Genomic DNA, 17,919 nt, shown 5'->3' with positions numbered 1-17,919 from the left:
ATACGCGTTCGAGTCATAGGAACCGAACGTTTCTCGATTCGGAGTCAAGAAGCATGTTTCGAGTCAGATTAGTTGATACGGTAACTTAGAACATTACTAACATTGCGAAAACAATCAGTAGTTACGCGACATACAACATTTCATCTGAAAGAGAGAGAAAAGAGAAAATAGATGAATGAATAAAGACAAAACGTCGAGTCATCGCAAAAAGCGCCAAATGCTACCTAACTTTATACATCTGCACAACTACATCTTCCTTCCTCGTCGGGTTCTTCGTCCCGGCGAGCTCCTCAGGATCCTTAACAGTATACCGAATCTCAATATCAAGTTCCCTAGAGTTGGAATCACTCTTCCGACAACAAAATTGCCCTAGGACGATGGTGCCTATGAAAAGCGAAAAAAAAAAACACAGGTCGGTCAAAACCACACCAAAACAACAGAAGACACGCTCTCACCTTCATTAACAATAAACGGCTCCTTCAACAAAAATATCGTCTGTTTCCAATGCGTAGGAACACTCTTCGGGCCCGTACTAAAACTCGTAACCACCTCACTCGGTTTCTCTTTTTCCTTACTCCTCAACCCCGACTCCTCCTCCGTCTTTCTTCTCTCCATCTTCCTCTCCTCCAATTGCTGACTAGCTCTCCTCTGAGGCGGAGCTTTCCCACCAACAGGCCAGACCTCTGCAACTTGCGCTTGTCCCACACCAACGATTTGGGGTTCTGTGTCTGGTGGAACGGGTGCCCCGGATGCGGTGAAGAAGGTGTCAAAGTAAAGGATGAAGGAGGTGACTTTTGTTCGGCGTTCAACGGTTGAAACGAGTTTGAAGGATGAGGTAAAGTCGAGTTGGCGGGTGGTTATTTCAGCAAGGTAGATGTCCTATGCAAAGACATGGAGAGGATCAGGAATAAAAGCATTGAAGAGTTTCCGACTGACCTTGACGACGCAGGGATCGCTGAGCATAGTATAAGGCCCAACAACGTCAACAATGGCTTCTTCTAACACTTCTTCTGCCATAACCGACAAATCAAAACCTAGAACAAAGGAGGAACTTCGTTAGGTACCCAACAGACAGAAAAAAGGCCACAGGGTCCCATACCATACACATCATTCCAAAAGGTCAACCTCTCCTTCACAATCTCCGACGCATCACATAGTCCCAACATCATCCTACACTGGCTAGGCGCCATCACACCCCCAGGCCTCAAAAACCGTCTCCTAGCCGTCAAAACAGAGTCCAACATACTCTCATACAACAACGCGTAACCCATCCATTCCGAAAGGATCACATCGACCTTTTGTATTCCATCAGGCAAATTGACATCTTCAATCCTTCCACGAACAACGGTGATGATATCTGAAAGTTCGTTGGCTTTCACGATTTTTTCAGCTTTTTCAGCTATATCGCTGGCATCCACTGCGATGACCTTTTTGGCACCTGCGCGTGCGGCGAAGAGGGAGAGGATACCAGTACCACACCCTACGTCAAGGACGGTGGCACCTTCGAAGATGGTGGGAGTTTGGAGGATGTATCGAGCGTAGGTGGATGTTCGGACAAGGTCTTGGATCATGACGGCGTGAATGTCTGAGAGGTGGGAGGGATAATGTGAGGACGATGACGGTATATGATGAGGTTTGGATATCCACGTACCATTCGCACCGTAACTTTCAAAATAGTGTGAATCGTCGTCCCTTGTTTTGGGTGCACTCTCAGCTGCAGGTGCATCTGGTGCAGCCTCGATAAGATCGAAACGTTGGTTGACAAGAGCGCGATAGGCTTCAAATTCTGCTCGTGCTTGTGCGAGTTTCTTTTCAAGAACCTTGATACGTTTTTCGGGATTGGCTTGCTCATCTTCAGAATCAGACCAATCGTCCGATTGCAGTTCTGAATAAAGAATGAGAGTTCGTATTCAAGGTCTCGACGAATCGCGACTCACGCAGTAATGGGTCATCTTCAACAACAGGCTTCAGGTATTCGTCTGAAGTCAAACAAGTCTCTGAACCGTTCATTTGCAAGACATTTTCAGGCGAAGGTTCCTCGAGAAAAAATCAGATTCCAAAGTATCGACGCGTAACTTATGAACTCACTGTTTTCCGAATAAAGTTGATCAGTCGAATGCGTCCATGAACGTCTAGAGCTATGCGTGCAAAGAAAGTTAAATAAATTTAGAAACCGGCTTAGCTGTAGAATCGAACCAACTCACACAACTTGGAACAAAACTGGTTGAGATCGAACCCATAATTCGACTTGTCATACTCGACAGCAGCATCCGCAGACCGAAGAGTTTTATCTTCAAAAAGTGACTTGCAAGGTTGGTTGCCAGGATTGGAATCCGAAACCCAATCTTCCCAAGTTTCATCGTCGTCGTCGTCGCATTCTGAGCCTGAAACACTTCCAAGGTCATCTTCGTCTTCAGGTTCGGGAAGTACGATGCCTGGGGAAGCGCGTAGGCGGATGCTCATCGTCGCGATCGATTGAGGGGGAAGACTTTTCTTGTTTGGAGAAAAAGAGTAACATGTTACCACGGTCAGCACGGTCAGCTGGCCGCTCATGAGAGTCAGACGCGACGTCACGGTTCCATTTCGCGATGGGCGAGGTAGATGTAATCATGCGAGTCCTCTTATACAAGCTTACCGCTGTACCACATCGAACCAGAACTTGATGTAGCCACAACGTAAAAGGAAGAACAAAGGAAAGACAGACAAATCATCAAATGGATAAGTGCACCCTCCGAGTCAAATCTCCCCAGATTCAACGACGGCTCTCCAACTAGAAACAACTTCGCCCTCTCCTCGCTCCTCGACCTTCGCAACAGTCCACAAGGTGACGATACCCCGCCTCCCTATCCAAAACCGTGCGAAAGGCCAGTTGAGAGTTCCGGACGTGGCGCTCTGGGGTGAACGTTTCGGGCTTCGGGATAGATCTTGGGGTCTTGTTGCATTGTCCTTGGTAATTGTCGAAAGAGTAAGAGATTCAATTCTAGTTGAAAGAAGAAGGCACTTACCAGATGTTAGGAATTACCATAGCACCTCCGGGGTTGAACACTAGCGTGAGGAATAGCAATAGGAACGGTGGACCTCTTTGGTGAGAGCTTTCTTCACCATATTGGGGTAAGTGAAAGGCCTATTGAAAGAGTTTGATCAGTACATAACCCCTCATTCAACGGATGATAGGAGCTTACATCAAACTCTGTGCTGCGTGCCGCTTCCCATCAGATAAAAGGTAGCCAAAGCCCAATATTGTTCCCTCTAATCTGGCTCGCCATCGCCGTCTTCATCTCCCCCAGCCGTGATCTTCACGCTGTTGTCGCCTCCCTTCAACTCCTTCTCCACTAAACGCGCAGCAATACCCTTCGTGGGCTTACCAGACTCGTAATTGACCTTGGCTTCGCCCATGAGGGTCTTGTAGGTCCGTTCGGCGAGCTTTGTATGGCATTCCGGGGACATATCTGAGAACAAGAGAGGCAGTCGACGTGGTTCTTGGCCATGAGTTGATGCTAAGATGGAGGGTGTGAATGAGATTTTCAATGATGGAGGAGATGAACACATGCAGAGCCGGATGACGACCATGTTGATACCCTGACTCCCTTGTTGACCGAACAGAGAGAGGCCCGAGCGCTTGTACAGTAAAATGTTACCACGGTCAACTGCAAAACTTGACGCGTGACGTCACGAGACTCTCACCTCATACCATCGATGTCCTTGGTGGAAGCAGCAGCAGCAGCTAGCGAAGCAGACTGTGCATTCAAGAATATCCCAATCATGCAAGTACTATTCCACTTTCTCCATCTTATCAATGTCATCGTACCAGTGCCGTCCTTACCCTCACCATGACCAGAGACCTCAGTAATATCTCCAGTCCCGATCCTGCCGTCCGAAGAGGCCTAGCAGACGAAGTTCGAGATGCATGTATGAATGTGGGCTTTTTCTATGGTACGTTTTTTTTGTTTTGTTTTTTTTTTGGTTTATCGATCGAAGTTTGGATATGAATGAATACCATCCGTTTTGGTCTTACCTTCCATCTCGGGGGAACCATTGACATACCACGGTAGTGAAGAACCATGGCGTACCAGACCGTGTCATTGATTCAGCCCTCTCCAATGCAAAATACTTCTTCGGTCTCCCTATGGAGCTCAAAATGAAGGTTAGTCTCTGGCCACGGGGGTGCCCTCACGTATTTTCTTTCTACTTACGAATACATACGCCCGGTTTGGTTTGAAAACTTGGAAACCTGAAAAAAAAAACACACCCACAGATCGAAAACAAAACAACCCCAAATTGGAAAGGCTACTCTCCTTTGCTCAGCGGGAACAACGATCCGAACGGGAAGGGAGATCTTCAAGAGGGGTTTGAGTTTGGTTGGGAATCACCACCACTGGAACGTGAAGGAGACTCGGAAGGGAAAGCGAATGGGGTCACGGTATTAGATGGTAAGAACGTGTGGCCGTTTGAGGTACCTGGGTTTCGAGTGGCGGCGGTGGAGTACTAGTTGAGTTTTTTTCTTCTTTCCCCCCGTTTTTTTCGAAACCAATGCCATGTACCACCATCACGGTGTTCCCTTCCGAGTGCCATTTTACTCATCTTTTACTACTGACAGCCACGCCCTAGTCAACCTTGGGAAACTCCTTTTCCCAATATTCGCTTTGGCTCTTGACATTGACGAAACGTTTTTTGACGATAAGGTGAGTTTTTTTTTTGTTCCTCGCCCCCCCTGTTCACTGGTAACTTGGAACTTTGTGAAAAAGACGAAAACGTCAGCTGCTCTGATGCGTATCATTCACTACCCTGATCAAACGGGACCGACGGATGAAGGTGTTATCGGGATTGGAGCTCATACTGAGTCAGTATCCCCCCTATTTGGTCGTTACATACTTACATCCGGTTGCGGGTTTTTTTTTTTCAAAGTTGGGAGGTCAGACGGTTTGTTTGACCTCGAAACTCGGATTTCGAATTAACGTCCATGAAAAAAAAACAACCCAGTGCTTCACGATCTTATGGCAAGAACCGAACATCCAAGCTCTTCAAGTGCTTAATGCGGATAAGGAGTGGATAGATATTCCGCCTATTACTGGTAATAGGCCTCCCTGGTTGTTGTGTTTTGGTGGTTGTTTCTACTTACCCTCTTTTTTTTTTCTTCTAGGCACATTCGTCGTCAAGTAAGTCTCGACGCCTTTCCATCTCTCGCCGAGGAATCTTGGAGTGGCGATTGACGTGAATGATACTAGCCTTGGTGATCAATTTGCTCGATGGACAAGTAAGTTTTGTTTAACGAGTTTTTTGGTTTTCGGGTTTCTTGACTCGGACCCTCGACCCACCCCGCGGCAGATGATATATTCAAATCGACCGTCCATCGAGTGATTAACCGATCTGGACGTAGGAGGTTTTCGACTCCGTTATTTTTTGGGACGGATTATGGGGTTCGGTTGGAGGTGAGTGCGAATGCGAGTACGAGTGCGAGGTCTTTGTTGAGTGTTGTACCGTTTTAAATTTATATGTAGCCGATTCCGAGTTGTATCTCCCCTGACCGACCATTGAAGTATGAGGTGGTTACGGCTGGGGAGTATGTAAAGGCGAAGTTGGAGGCGACGTATGGGCGGTGAATTGTAAAATTTAACTGAGTAGGATTGTTGGGGTGCCGGTGTACTTGACGGGTTTTTCCCTTTTTTTTTGCTTGTATGTTGTTGTTAAACTCCTGGCATGAGTCTGAGTCTGAATCTGAATGGCCGGAAGCTCAAGCTGGGCATAGGGTCCTTGTGTGGTATCGGGTTGGACGGACCATGCCACAACGAACGATGGGGCCCCTGTGGAACATAGAACCGAAAACAATAAACCCTCATCCGGACCATTTCATATAAAACACCAACACTTCATAACCACAAAAAGCCTAATTTCCTGATTCCTGATTGGGTCGTTTTTGTATTCATAGATCTGGATTTTGTGGCGCAACTGTTATGAATTATGCCAAGAGTAAATCTAGGCTAAAACTGACGCGACAGTAGTTTTGTGTGCACTCTCCAGCCTGTAGATGATGGTTTAAGGACCTACTAGGACCTACTATGATATCATATTGCTTACTGTATAATCACGGGGGTTAGTGACACTTCTGTGACTTGTATCGTCACAAAGATAATCTGATACGACCACCTACCCTCGATTTCAGCAGTTACGATGGCAGCCAAGTGTTTATAACTTCTCAATCATCGTTCTAGAAACCAGTGTCTGAAGTTAGACTTTTTGCGTTTTCAGGCATCTCGCAACGTGTTTGTTTTGTAGGATTATCAAAGGTATGGATCAGATTCTGTGCAGAGCGACAATGTTTTAGTAATCCAATGTCTTTTTTTTTTTTTTTTGTAGGAGAAATCCCGAGTATGAAGCTCCTCGAGACTGAATTCTCGTTCGTGCCCTCCCCTTCTGTGTCGTTAATTCAAAAAAACAAACTGAAACTGATTGCGGGTGAATAAAAGATACTCATTCCTCGATATCGGGCCCTTGTCAAACGGCCACTCTTTGGTTATTCCGAAATGTGAATTTTGATAAGTTCTACCCCCGCAGCTCCATACTCCAACGTTAACGCCAATTCCGCACCACCCCTCAGACCACGCACAAAAAGTCCACGAACTCCCAGACGAATACCTCCGAGATATTCTTCCGATTGCTAAGAAAATTGCTATTGCGCAGGGAGCAGAGAATTATAATGTGTTGCAGAATAATGGGAAGCCGGCTCATCAGGTGAGGAGTGGAGTGCTCGCTTTTGGGCTTGGACTGATAGCGCTGCCACCGCCACGATAATAGCTCGTAGACCACGTCCACTTCCATGTTATTCCTAAACCCAATGAAGAAGAAGGACTCGTTATTGGATGGCCTGCGAAGAGTCCAGCAAAGGAAGAGCTTCAGAAGGTGTATGATGAGATGAAAAGGAAGTTGGGATTGTAAGGGTCGGAAGTCTGTTCTCTGATTTGCGAAAACGAATGGGGAAAAGCTGGATGCATGAGGCGATGGATGGAAACTGGAAAGAACGTTGACGATAAGGTTGAATGGAAATGTACGTACGTATGTATTATCTATCTTTTGTGCGATCAGCGGCGGAGGATGACTCGGACAGTGTGGTGTTGGATATCATGACTATTTATTGTAAGGTGGTGCTGTCGTTACCCTTGTCTTTGCTCCTGCATAGCCTCTATAATAGATCGCCGTCTTGGCAGCCTTTGGAAGGAATGTAACGTCATGATAACTGAGGCGTGTGAAAGCTGTGGCTGTGGATCTCCGATAGACGTGTTCTTGGCATTTGATCGACACCACAAAAACGCGCAACCGCTGTTCCTCCGTTTTTTTTGGGTTTTCTCTTGACGCGTCTCCCACCACTCACCACCGCTGGTCGTTGTCCATTCTTTCTCCAAGTATGTCCCAAACAAAAACAAAAGTCAGTTCTCTGGCTCGTCGTATCCATGGTTGGTCATGGCAAGCCGTGAGTAGCTCTCTTCCGTTCATTTCTGTCCATAACTGAGTGGCACACGTAGTTTCCAATCGGAATGGGTACAGGAGCCGTCTATGTCACTCTTTCAGGCATCGAAGACCGAACGCCAACGTTGATCACTATAGAAACCATCTTTTACTTTCTCAACATGGCCTTGTTCCTCTTGAACACCACCACTCTCCTCATACAAGCTATCAGTGCGTGCATCCTCCTCTTTTTTTAAAAAAAAATTAACCTGATGCCCCGTAGTCTACCCGAGGCAAGCATGGCGACTGCTTCAAGACCCCGTCAAAGGCATATTCGTCCCACTCATCGTTCTTTCTTTCGCTACTATCATCATTGGTACCATCAACTATGCTGTTCCCACAAAACACGTCAGTCCGTCGTTGATCTATGCCTTGTTTTGGTGTGTCATTGGCCTTGCAACTCTCTTACATCCACCGGGGTATTAATCTGAACTATTTTAGGGTATACGTCTCCTTCGCCCTCCTCACTTGTTTCCCCATGTTGATGATCTGGTTCAACAAACCCCATGATCTCACTCATTTTACTCCTGCGTATGCGTTTTTGGTGCGGTCTATTCTTCGGCTTATCTGATAACATATACTTATATTTCTATTTAACGGCTAGATTTTCCCACTGGTCAGTTGAACGACTCTGTCTTTTTTTCAAGGCAATGAAACTGAATTCCGTGAAAGATGTTGGTCGGCGTCATCGCATTCAACGTCCTAAATGTCCTCGACCCTGCGGATACCAGAGCCATCGGTGTACTTTTCGTCGGATACTTCTTCCAAGGTGCGTAAACCATCCCACAAGTGTGTCTGTGTCCGCGTCCGCCGTTTGACGATTTCCGGTGTTTTAGGCTTGGGCTTCTTCATGACGTTCTTTTATATCTGTATCTACATCATTCGGATTATGATGGTGCGTTCTTGGCCCTCCCCTCCCTTATGATGACTAAGTGACTGATTTTTTTTAAAAACCCTTCGGTTAGACCGGTTTCTTAGACGGCCACCAAGCAAACGGAGCATTCGTAGTCTGTGGTCCTCCAGGGTTCACAGCACTAGCGCTCATCAACCTCGGAAAACACGCACGGAAGATGTAAGTTCCCATCAACCATGTAACCCAACCTCACCTAAACTCACGCTCCCCCAGCCTAACAGCCCACTCCCTCGTATCCCCTCAAGCTGGCGAAATCTGGTACGCCCTAAGCATCCTCTCCGCCCTAATGCTCTACGGCCTCGCCATCTTCCTCTTCCTCTTCGCTGCCCTCCCCTACTGGTTCAAACTCCACAAACACCTCAACGAGATCCTCGGCTGTTGGGCTCTCACTTTCCCCAACGTCGGATGGATCTCAACTTCCAAAGTGTTGGGGAAGGAATTAGGAGTGAGGGGATTGGTAGTTGTGCATGTTGTGTTTACGGTTTTGATTTGTGTGACTTGGGTTGTGCTTGTGGGGTTTACGGCTTTGGCGTTTTGGAAGGGGTTGATATTTTATAGTAGGGAGGAGGATGTGATTAGGGATTTGGAAGAGGAGGAGAGGGAGAGGGAGAAGGGGGGTGTTTAGATGCTCGTTCTGGACACTTTTCTTTTTTTTTTTGGTACATATCACGATCATTTATCCATAGAAGCTTACAAGCTAGAAGAAGAAGTTCTGGACACTTTCTTCGTACATATCACGATCATTACTTTAGTCTACTTACCATTACTACCGCACCGTTTATCTAGAAAGCACTCGGACTGTTCTTCAGTGAGACGATGCGCGTCGTTTTCCAAGTCTCTCACATAGGGTAAGGAAGAATTCCCTCGGGGTGAATTGTTACTGTGCTTTGCTTCATGATGGTTTCGGTTTATCTTAGTCGTTTCTTCGCCGGCGGAGTATACCTGGACCGTCTGGGTGTAGACTAATGATTTTCGTGAGTGAGCGGTATGGAAGTCCGCCCCGGACAAAATGATGGGTTTCGCGTAACGCAAAATAATGTTTTAGTCAGTTTTTTTGTTGTTTTAGTCACGTTTTTTTTCTTGTTTTAGCCTGTAAAATGACGTGTTCTTGCCCGTTAACATCCTGGTTTTCGAATAAGCGGGCTCCCATCAAACTCTCAAAAGCATGTGCCCAAAACAAGAGCCCTAGCCGAAAACAAAGCTCAAAGCACTATATTTCTTGTGGAAAACAAGGTCACATAGTGAAAGACTAACCCGCCAACGAAATCCGAGTCGCTAATCAAAATGAGCTAGAAATTCAAAACTTTAGAATGAAATTACAATGTCCGTGGGATTTCTGCCGATTGTTATGGATGGAAGGTTGCCGGAAAGCTGTTACGCAGCCGAATCGCCGAGCTCAGTGGTCACAGCACGTGTGCGCGTACTAACTAACGCATATATGCTTTTCTGTTCACAATGTATCGTATCCTTGTCATATCTTCCTCTCCTTTGTTTCATCTCCTTCCTTACGAATAGCTATCGAGGTATTTACTATTGCATACATACCTGAGTTAAATAAGTGACGTAGATAGCCACCACTTTAGTATTTAGTACGCTTTATCCTTCTTCACAATCGCGTCTTATTGCGTTGCACCTGTCCTTAGCTTTCCCTTACTAGGCCGACCTGTAGTGCCAGTGTACTGTACCCACCAACTGGTGCCTTGGCCTTCTAAATAAGAGATAAGTGGAGGTTAGTGGTGCAAATTAGGACTTGATGGTTGAATCAGCTAAGTACTTATAGTCTAAAATTGATCTAAAACAGCTAAAATGGCTGAGCCATGGCAGGGTGCTTTAATTTATCACTTGGCTGAAAATGGCCTGTTAAGTGCTACAACAAGTTCAGCTGTTCCTTCCAGATCATCAGCATCATGTCCACTTTGAATGTGATGCCATGGGAAACACTCGAAAACTTAGTTAGTAAATGTGTAGTATGTAGATAAATATTTACCTCTGTAGTGTATCATGCAGAAAAGCATCAAAAACTCACCTCTGAGAACATTGGTAGTCAGCAGTACATCTGCTCTGCTTTTCTCAAAATCCAAGGCTTGAAGCAGCACAGGAGAGCTGTGAAAGGGAAAATCTAGCTAGGGGGACTGTCAGATAATCACTTTGAGTATGGTTCTCTAGAGAATATGTTGGAGGACTATGTGATACAGTACATCGCGACGGTAAACGCGCATTGCCGGTGGCTTGACGTCCATGACGTCACCCTTCCCCTTCAGATTAGTTCGGCTGAGCGGCCGCTTGCGGCAACCTTCACGCCGGCACTTACTACCAAGTACCAGTACAAAACTGAAGCAAACAAATTCAATCCAAATATCACTCCCAATTCCACAGAAATAAAACCTTTTGCTGCATCACAACCACATTCCCACACGAAATCCAAACTTGAAAACGGTATTAATTAAAGTTTGCTAAGCGAAATTTGTTCCGAGTTAGGCGAAATCAAAGTGATCAGCAGTACCCGAAAACCAAATCAAGTAAAATCTGGCCCAAACAAATTTATCCTGCGCCAAAACCAGACATTATTTTTGTCCGGGGCATGCATCCATAGAGCGGCACTCGACATTATGTTCTGCGTATATAATTTTGGCATATCATACATGTAAGTACTTACATCCTACGGGGTCCAATGAAGGATTTGATTTCCTAATAATAATACAGTACGGGCCGGGGTGGGCATCTTGCGCGGATGATAATTTCAATTTCACGCGCGTCGTCTGACAGCGTCTCACTCTCGCTCCTCGACATCCAGTGCAGCTGTCACTCGTAGTGTTCAGAATTTGATATGTCTATTCTATCATATGTTCTCTATAATATCCGGAATTCCCTCTGATTCAATTTTCCTCTAGCGTTTTTTAACAATTATTACTTTCAAGTCACCAGCCCCGAGACGTCTGGCGAAGTGACATTCTTTCATTCCGATTGTGTCCATAACTCTGAACGCACAGTGCTACTTTGACAACCCTGAGTTTCTCGGAGATCCGACTCAGAGAAGGATGTGGAGGATAGCAAAGATTTGAAAGAAATTGTGGTTTTGTTCGTGCTTCGGAGCGACGGTACGAGGGAGGACTTCTGAAAATTTTTCAAAATGTTTTATCTAACAACTCTGCTAATTCGGATCCAGCAGCAACCCAGAAGCACCGACTGATTGAGGGACGAGGGGATCGATATCTGTGTGCCACCGCTCCAAACATGAGTAAAGCTGCTGACTACTTGACGGTCGACCGCCATTTCTAAGACAAGACCTTTCCAACGACCTTCCAACAAAGTCAACAATGCGTATCGGCGGCTTCTACATCCCTTCAGACCAGGTCATCTCCTTTGTTTACGACAAATCAGACTATCCAGCCCTCCGAAGGATTCGCAAGGAATTTCCATCTGAGCCGGACCCTAAGGCTCTTACCGAGGAGCAACACGGCGAATGCCTGAACGCGATGAAAGATTATGCTAGGAAACACCACCACCTCTACGCTCTCCCCATCTCATACCCTTCCATGGAGGGTCCCATCGAAGAGTTCAGCGTGATCTTTGTTACCCGCCGAACAGCTTTCTCTCGACAAGCGTTTCATGCATTGGATAAAAAGATGGACTCGGAGAGGCTGGAACAGTTTGTGCCTGGTGAGAGAGAGCAGAAAGTACAGAAACTTATCGAGGATATCTATGGTATGTCTTTGAACTCGGACCCCTCGTGGGTTTTTTTGCCGTCGTCCTCTCGAGTATCGAGTATCGATTGACAAGTTAGGTCCTTAATTTGAAAGGCTTCAACCACAAGTTCATTACCACCTACATCGATGATTCGCTTTATCTACCGCTTTCGTAAGTTGGGAGAGGTTCAAACTTTTAATTCGCCCAAGTTCTTTGTGTACCCCTAAATTCATCCCCTATAATCCTCGATCCGTTTTCTCGCCGTATTTCCTTCGTCTTAAGAGTGGCCGAGGTAGGAGTCGTCATGATCAAGATGGATTTGGCGGTAGCTCGAAAAGACCATTATCGATATATCGTGCAAGTAGAACTGTTAAGCACGAGCGTAATTAAGTTAATACTATTCATTATCAAAGAAAAATCCAAGGACGAGGATAAGTTGCAGACCGAAGCGCAGTACTTGAAGAGAAGAAGAAGAAAAAAGGAAGCACAATAACGACCTTCGAATCAAAGAATCAAAAATGCAATGAACTCAAGCCAGGGCATAATCAGAGATACAAACTCGACGAATCAAAATTAAGGTCCGAATCCAAATCCCGAACTCCAGGCGGAATAACTCTAACAGCGAACGGCCCTTCCAAGTTCAAATGTCCCATAAACCGGAAGTTCTGGCTGTCCGTTTCTGTAAGAGTTTGAATATCGTGGCTGAAAGAGAAGGATTAGAGAAAACATAAACATCCAAGTTAACGAAATGGGAAACACGACGTACACTTCCTTCAAATGACGCTTGACACGATTCAACGTACCACAAGCACCACGGCAATGTTGACATCGATACCAAGGCCTATCTCGATACTGATACGTATCTCTGTCCTGACTGGATTCATGAGCTCCAACAAGCTTCTCTTCCTTCTCAGACGCCAACACAAACTGAGGTGCTGCAGAAGCAGGATTCTCGTCGTCATCGTCATGTCTATGAGTGATCTAAAAAAAAAAGGAAACCGTTTTCAGAACATGCACAAGTTCGCCTTACAACGTAGAAAAAAAGAAAAGGGCCGCAGTTCGCAGGCCAAAAAAAACGAACTCACCGCTCTCGTCCACCTCATGAATAATCGCACACCAGATTCAGTAGTACATTCCTTGCATTCCAAAAGCGGGTTCATCGCAAGCATATCCTCGGCAGTAGTCGTCCTAGGATCCAAACCACACAACCCTATAATATTCCTAATACTCTCCGAGCCTGACTTGTGCAACCCAAATTTACAATCTGACGAAAGTCGAGCATTGTAAGGTAACCATTTCGGTAACGGGTTCGGTTCCAAGCCACGGTAGTGACAGGCTCGGTGGGTTAAAATCCCGGGGAACGGTGCTACACTGTATCGCATACAGAGAGCATGTTGGCAGCGGAACACCGTCGTCGCTAACCGGAGATCAGCTTCTGTCGCCTCGGGCTTTTCTGCCTGAAGAGCGGCGAGTAGTAGTCGTGTTTTTTCTCGATTCCAGTCTTGGATAAACTGTGGGAGCTCCTTCAGCGCTTCATTGTACATGGTCAATTCGCCTTCATCTTCCTTTGGGGGGCCTTCGATCATTGATTTGATAGGCTCCCAGCAGGCAACGTCGACTGAGGAAGGCATAACCTGTTCGTCCTGAAGATATTTTTCTCGCTCTCGGAGAAGGCAGATCAGGACTTTGTACCGTTTCCCGCATATCGCCTTGTGTTCGCGTTTCAAGCGTTCGGATTTAACAGTCTCCATAAACTCCGCAATCGGTTGTTCGATATTCTGCCAGACTGTATGCAACGTTTTCAGCCACTCCGAAAGGTCGTGTAAGCTCAGAAGAAAAACGCACTTCTATCCGTCAGCGGCTTGGGTTGATTTACGAGTTTGTGTTTCCTTAGGTCTTCACGTCCGATGGCAAAGGTCAATTCATGATCCCAGCCCGAAGCTTCCAACTTGGCAACGATTCTAGAGGAAGGGAGAGTGCGCTTTCAAAAGGGGCCCGATTACACAGATACTTGTTCACACGTACGCGTTGAACCGCAACTCACGAGCGTCAGATAACTCCCGCTCTCGGTTGGAATTCCGGTTGTCCATCCAATGTTTGCACATCGTGGATTGCTGCCCATAGGTCAAGTGGGTTAGTGATCAGGTATAGAAAAGCCAAGGGTTCCTCATACCTCCATATCGTGCATAAGGCTCTCCAATCTAGTGACAATCCATTTCGTAGATTCTACAGTTTCGATATCGGAAACATGAGGCGACAATTCTTCTGCTCCCGAAATCAGGTAGACTTCGTTCACTCGACGCCCTAAGGTAGGTCATCAGAGTAAGTGAAGATTGAACAAAACGGTAGGGTTGAAAAGAAAACTCGCATTGTCTCTGGCCACACGAACCACTGTCCAAAGGGTAGCGTGGCAGTGCTTTCCACAGTATGCTCTCAATGTCCAAGCTGACAAGAAGGCCACGCTCGTGAATCTCGTATGCAGAGGCAAAACTAGGAGAGAGATTTGATTTTTCAGGAATGAGGTTTTGGAAATCCATAAAGTCTCTCACTAGATGGGTAGACACGCCTTACAACATCTCAACTTGGCCCACCATGCAATATTGTGAACAGTTGCGGTCAAACAAAACTGCAATGTTGGAGATCCGAAATTAGAGACTGAATCTACTAAAAAAAATCTCACTCACATGACAACGAGGGTCAAACAGAAAGTTTGCAAACTTTGGTTCGCTCATCGAAGGAATTGGGTCAGGCACCTTAAGGTTCCTGCGCGCAGCTTTCCATACAGACATTGATGAACGACAGAGCAAGATACGACGAAGACCCTTGCTTGTCCTTGACAACCGTAAAATATCAATAGGATCCAGATATCCGAGGATCTAGGCAGGACAGAATAAGCATATACGCTTTGTGACGACATGGCTGTCGCACGACATACCTCGAAAAGCACATCCAGTGGAATTTCCATGATATACCGGAGAGCACCTTGCCTCCCTGCCAGCCTCTTCTGCTTCTTCACGCCACCGTCGACCGCCTTTGTGTTCGTTTTCTCGTTTTCTGGTGGCGCCGTTGCCACTGCTTTGCGCTTTTTTGCCATTGCTGATTGATAGACACAGGTATGTAAGCCTAATAGCGCACTTTCGAGTTTGATTGGGAACCAAGGGAGTTTCGAGAAACTGAAGGAAGAGTGAAGATGGTAGTCAAGCAGGGTCAGGCCTGACAGGACCTGACAGTAGCCGGAGAGTGTCACACCAAAGTCACAAACGCGTCGCGCTACTGTAAGCACGTGGCCGTCACACTTTGTCTTCTTGTCTTTAATTGTCATTTTTTCTGCACCTCTCCGTGGATAGCGCAGCCTGTGTATTGTTCTTTGGATTCGTTCAAGGAACATAAAACGTTTGGCGGAGTCCGACCATGTCGACTGTTGGGTTGAATAAAAGGCGGGATTTTTTTTGGATCAGAGTTGGATGGCTTGAACGGTTTTATGGGGTTGACGTCGAGAGCATTGGTGGTCCGGAGACAAAAAGTGCGAGCTTATTTACTGGCGGGTTGCTTATTGAGTCATTCCGACTAGGTGGTCTTATGATCACAGCATCCCGGATAATGCAGGTTATGCACCATATCGCCGTGTCAATGTAAATGTTGTCGGGGAGACGACACCAATAGGGCTGCTCAATTCTCAAATTGACCGTCGCTAAATTGACCGTTCACGACCATCAACTGACCGTCCGCCCTGTCTGAGCTTGAAATCGTAGCCAAATGGTCAGTTGATGGTCGTGAACGGTCAATTTAGCGACGGTCAATTTGAGAATTGAGCAGCCCTAATACGATTGCGGATCACCAATCTGCCCAACTCTGTGTTCGACCCTTCGGAAGTGAGTTAAGCTTTGGTTAGGCTCATAGCATGTTATAAATTTATATACTTACTTCACAGCTTTCCAAATACCACTAAAAATATGGACGTTTATCATGCCTCAGTCTATTAGTACACTCCCCAAAAATACACCCCCATTTCAACGCGGGTTGTAAAGGTATCAATCCCAGTACCATTTGGCGACTCCCGTCGTCTTCTCTTCAACGCTTTTGAACAGACTCCACTAAGAGTCGTTCACCGGCTCTTAATCCCTAAAAGCCCGCGGCCGATTGCTTCAAATACTACTTGGAACGCTGCAAACGCGCTAAAATTATTCGAAGTCGTGCTTCCACCCTCGACCGACATCGTAAGGATGTCAGAACTCCCACCAGAAATTGTCAAACTGTAAGCACACGAGGACTCTCCAGATCATCGACGTACTGACCTCCGCTTCTAGTACAGGACCGCTTGTGAATATATTTTGGTTTGCGCATGAATCCCAATATCCTAACCTCGCACCTATAGTACCTTGGGAGTGTGTTGAACTGGGGCTTGTTCGGTGTACTCAGCGTTCAGACATGTGTGTACTTTTTCTCTCGTAGGTTCGGTCTTATTAACCGCTTTGTTACATTTCTTAGTCCTTTACTACTTGGGTTTCCCGAAGGACCGCTGGGCAATCAAGACCCTCGTCATTTTCGTGTATGCGGTTGAAGCATTACAGTCTGTGCTCTCCATGGTCGATTGGTGGCAATATTTTGGTCCTGGATGGGGGAATATCATCACTTTTGACAATATCGGCCTTCTTTGGTTTAGTGGTCCGGTGATGACGATTATGTGTATGTATGCTCCTTTGTTTCTCCCTCAAGTTGGTGAAGGACTTAGGCTGTCCCATAGTGAGCTGCCCCGTTCAATTCTTTTTTGCATGGCGTATATGGGTCATCGGACGGTCGCCCTATTTCCCGATGCTCACTATCTTTGTAAGTGTTCTGGGTCGATGAATTGAAGTGAGTGGTTACTGACGAAAGCCTGCTTGCAGTTGTCGTTGTTTCAGGCAGCTGGAGGGATATGGACTGGGGTTCGAGCTGCCCAACTTGGTCTTTGGACACTTCTAGGAGGAGAAGCTAAAATACCAGGATCGGTACGTTCTTCCTTCGAACCCAGGTATGTGATAGCTAGCTAACCTTTCATCGAATTACCCAGATATGGTTAGTAGGTGTGTCCCCCCAAAGTCTTATGAATTGGCTTCAACCTCAGATGTTAATTTCATTTGACAGGAACCGCCGCATGTGATGTAGTCATCACTATCGCCATGTTCTACTACTTGAACAGATCCAAGACGGGCTTCCGCGCCACGAACGCGATTCTCGTTAAAATCATTCGGCTTACTGTTGAAACTGGCCTGATAACGACAACGTTCGCTATCGTCGACTTGTCGTTGTATCTTGCTTTTCCGCGAGATAACTATCACTTGGTGCCTAGCACATGTCTATCCAAACTATATAGTAACAGTCTGATGGTGGTGAGTGGTCACGATCGTTATGCGTATGCTTTTGAAGCTAAATAAATCTATCGTAGCTTTTGAATGCGCGAATACGGATAGAGAACGGGAGAAATGTTGGATTTACAGCCTCTAATGAAGCCTTGTACTGGGATAGGCTTGTTGACCACGCATGTAACTCACTACCGGACGATCCGTAGCGAGTTGTGGTTTTAGGTTGTACCCAGTTTCACTATGCAAGCAGACCCTCGAGTATGGAAGTTTTAACTTACTGCATGTATTACTTATCATTATTTTATTTAAGAACAATAAAACACGCCTATCCACGCTCATCTTTCCTAGAGATTCACTCGTTAAAAGCAGCGAAAATGTACCGAAAATGCGCCATAGTTATGCCATTCTTTGTTTACACACCCTGTCATCTTTGAGGCGTGTAAGCAATAACAATTAAGAATTCGAGAGCCGTGCGAC

At 46.1% G+C, this 17,919-nt stretch overlaps 8 protein-coding genes across 13 annotated transcripts; 5 read left to right on the top strand and 3 right to left on the bottom strand.

Moving 5' to 3' along the window:
- Positions 1–78: 78 nt before the first annotated feature.
- E1B28_012824 (uncharacterized protein) lies at positions 79–2,502 on the bottom strand. 3 transcript variants are annotated; one of them, XM_043157974.1, is made up of 8 exons: positions 2,205–2,502; positions 2,089–2,138; positions 1,938–2,037; positions 1,652–1,885; positions 1,100–1,585; positions 937–1,034; positions 456–879; positions 79–384 (listed from the first exon to the last, which is right to left on the bottom strand). In XM_043157974.1, exons 1-8 carry the CDS (start codon positions 2,461–2,463, stop codon positions 221–223), a joined length of 1,815 nt encoding a protein of 604 aa, XP_043005344.1. In that variant the 5' UTR covers positions 2,464–2,502; the 3' UTR covers positions 79–220. The 3 variants fall into 3 exon arrangements, with proteins under 3 accessions (XP_043005344.1, XP_043005345.1, XP_043005346.1); XM_043157975.1 differs by having other exon boundaries at positions 79–879; XM_043157976.1 differs by having other exon boundaries at positions 456–1,585.
- Positions 2,503–2,558: 56 nt separating this feature from the next.
- E1B28_012823 (uncharacterized protein) lies at positions 2,559–3,607 on the bottom strand. Its single transcript, XM_043157973.1, has 3 exons — positions 3,183–3,607; positions 3,006–3,124; positions 2,559–2,946 (listed from the first exon to the last, which is right to left on the bottom strand). The coding sequence occupies exon 1, from the start codon at positions 3,568–3,570 to the stop codon at positions 3,250–3,252; it is 321 nt and encodes a 106-aa protein (XP_043005343.1). The 5' UTR covers positions 3,571–3,607; the 3' UTR covers positions 2,559–2,946; positions 3,006–3,124; positions 3,183–3,249.
- A 3-nt stretch (positions 3,608–3,610) lies between these two features.
- Positions 3,611–5,728, top strand: E1B28_012822 (uncharacterized protein). Of its 2 annotated transcripts, XM_043157971.1 has the most exons (12): positions 3,611–3,764; positions 3,839–3,933; positions 4,053–4,144; positions 4,256–4,488; positions 4,598–4,682; positions 4,746–4,840; positions 4,906–4,912; positions 4,981–5,071; positions 5,141–5,156; positions 5,226–5,254; positions 5,326–5,429; positions 5,499–5,728. In XM_043157971.1, exons 1-12 carry the CDS (start codon positions 3,697–3,699, stop codon positions 5,598–5,600), a joined length of 1,017 nt encoding a protein of 338 aa, XP_043005341.1. In that variant the 5' UTR covers positions 3,611–3,696; the 3' UTR covers positions 5,601–5,728. The 2 variants fall into 2 exon arrangements, with proteins under 2 accessions (XP_043005341.1, XP_043005342.1); XM_043157972.1 differs by having other exon boundaries at positions 3,839–4,144.
- Positions 5,729–6,116: 388 nt separating this feature from the next.
- On the top strand, positions 6,117–7,089 carry E1B28_012821 (uncharacterized protein). Of its 2 annotated transcripts, XM_043157969.1 has the most exons (6): positions 6,117–6,179; positions 6,247–6,284; positions 6,355–6,394; positions 6,465–6,523; positions 6,596–6,729; positions 6,793–7,089. In XM_043157969.1, exons 1-6 carry the CDS (start codon positions 6,169–6,171, stop codon positions 6,931–6,933), a joined length of 423 nt encoding a protein of 140 aa, XP_043005339.1. In that variant the 5' UTR covers positions 6,117–6,168; the 3' UTR covers positions 6,934–7,089. The 2 variants fall into 2 exon arrangements, with proteins under 2 accessions (XP_043005339.1, XP_043005340.1); XM_043157970.1 differs by having other exon boundaries at positions 6,117–6,284.
- Positions 7,090–7,298: 209 nt separating this feature from the next.
- E1B28_012820 (uncharacterized protein) lies at positions 7,299–9,212 on the top strand. Its single transcript, XM_043157968.1, has 9 exons — positions 7,299–7,465; positions 7,518–7,671; positions 7,724–7,880; positions 7,942–8,044; positions 8,105–8,116; positions 8,173–8,269; positions 8,337–8,395; positions 8,466–8,572; positions 8,627–9,212. Exons 1-9 carry the CDS (start codon positions 7,400–7,402, stop codon positions 9,036–9,038), a joined length of 1,167 nt encoding a protein of 388 aa, XP_043005338.1. The 5' UTR covers positions 7,299–7,399; the 3' UTR covers positions 9,039–9,212.
- A 2,357-nt stretch (positions 9,213–11,569) lies between these two features.
- On the top strand, positions 11,570–12,384 carry E1B28_012819 (uncharacterized protein). 2 transcript variants are annotated; one of them, XM_043157967.1, is made up of 2 exons: positions 11,570–12,118; positions 12,214–12,384. In XM_043157967.1, exons 1-2 carry the CDS (start codon positions 11,731–11,733, stop codon positions 12,273–12,275), a joined length of 450 nt encoding a protein of 149 aa, XP_043005337.1. In that variant the 5' UTR covers positions 11,570–11,730; the 3' UTR covers positions 12,276–12,384. The 2 variants fall into 2 exon arrangements, with proteins under 2 accessions (XP_043005337.1, XP_043005336.1); XM_043157966.1 differs by having other exon boundaries at positions 12,198–12,384.
- Positions 12,385–15,342, bottom strand: E1B28_012818 (uncharacterized protein). Its single transcript, XM_043157965.1, has 10 exons — positions 15,036–15,342; positions 14,785–14,976; positions 14,650–14,726; positions 14,469–14,590; positions 14,274–14,404; positions 14,126–14,214; positions 13,946–14,061; positions 13,186–13,886; positions 12,867–13,081; positions 12,385–12,802 (listed from the first exon to the last, which is right to left on the bottom strand). The coding sequence occupies exons 1-10, from the start codon at positions 15,192–15,194 to the stop codon at positions 12,646–12,648; spliced, it is 1,959 nt and encodes a 652-aa protein (XP_043005335.1). The 5' UTR covers positions 15,195–15,342; the 3' UTR covers positions 12,385–12,645.
- A 9-nt stretch (positions 15,343–15,351) lies between these two features.
- E1B28_012817 (uncharacterized protein) lies at positions 15,352–17,763 on the top strand. The gene is made up of 11 exons (XM_043157964.1): positions 15,352–15,623; positions 15,672–15,972; positions 16,032–16,355; positions 16,408–16,420; positions 16,476–16,530; positions 16,589–16,786; positions 16,845–16,927; positions 16,987–17,088; positions 17,151–17,163; positions 17,225–17,469; positions 17,526–17,763. Exons 3-11 carry the CDS (start codon positions 16,324–16,326, stop codon positions 17,646–17,648), a joined length of 864 nt encoding a protein of 287 aa, XP_043005334.1. The 5' UTR covers positions 15,352–15,623; positions 15,672–15,972; positions 16,032–16,323; the 3' UTR covers positions 17,649–17,763.
- Positions 17,764–17,919: the final 156 nt, after the last annotated feature.

The sequence above is a fragment of the Marasmius oreades genome, chromosome 8 (assembly GCF_018924745.1).
Source record: "Marasmius oreades isolate 03SP1 chromosome 8, whole genome shotgun sequence".
NCBI lineage: Eukaryota > Fungi > Basidiomycota > Agaricomycetes > Agaricales > Marasmiaceae > Marasmius > Marasmius oreades.
Note: the sequence above shows the minus strand (reverse complement) of the source record. Positions and strands in the feature narration are given on the sequence as shown.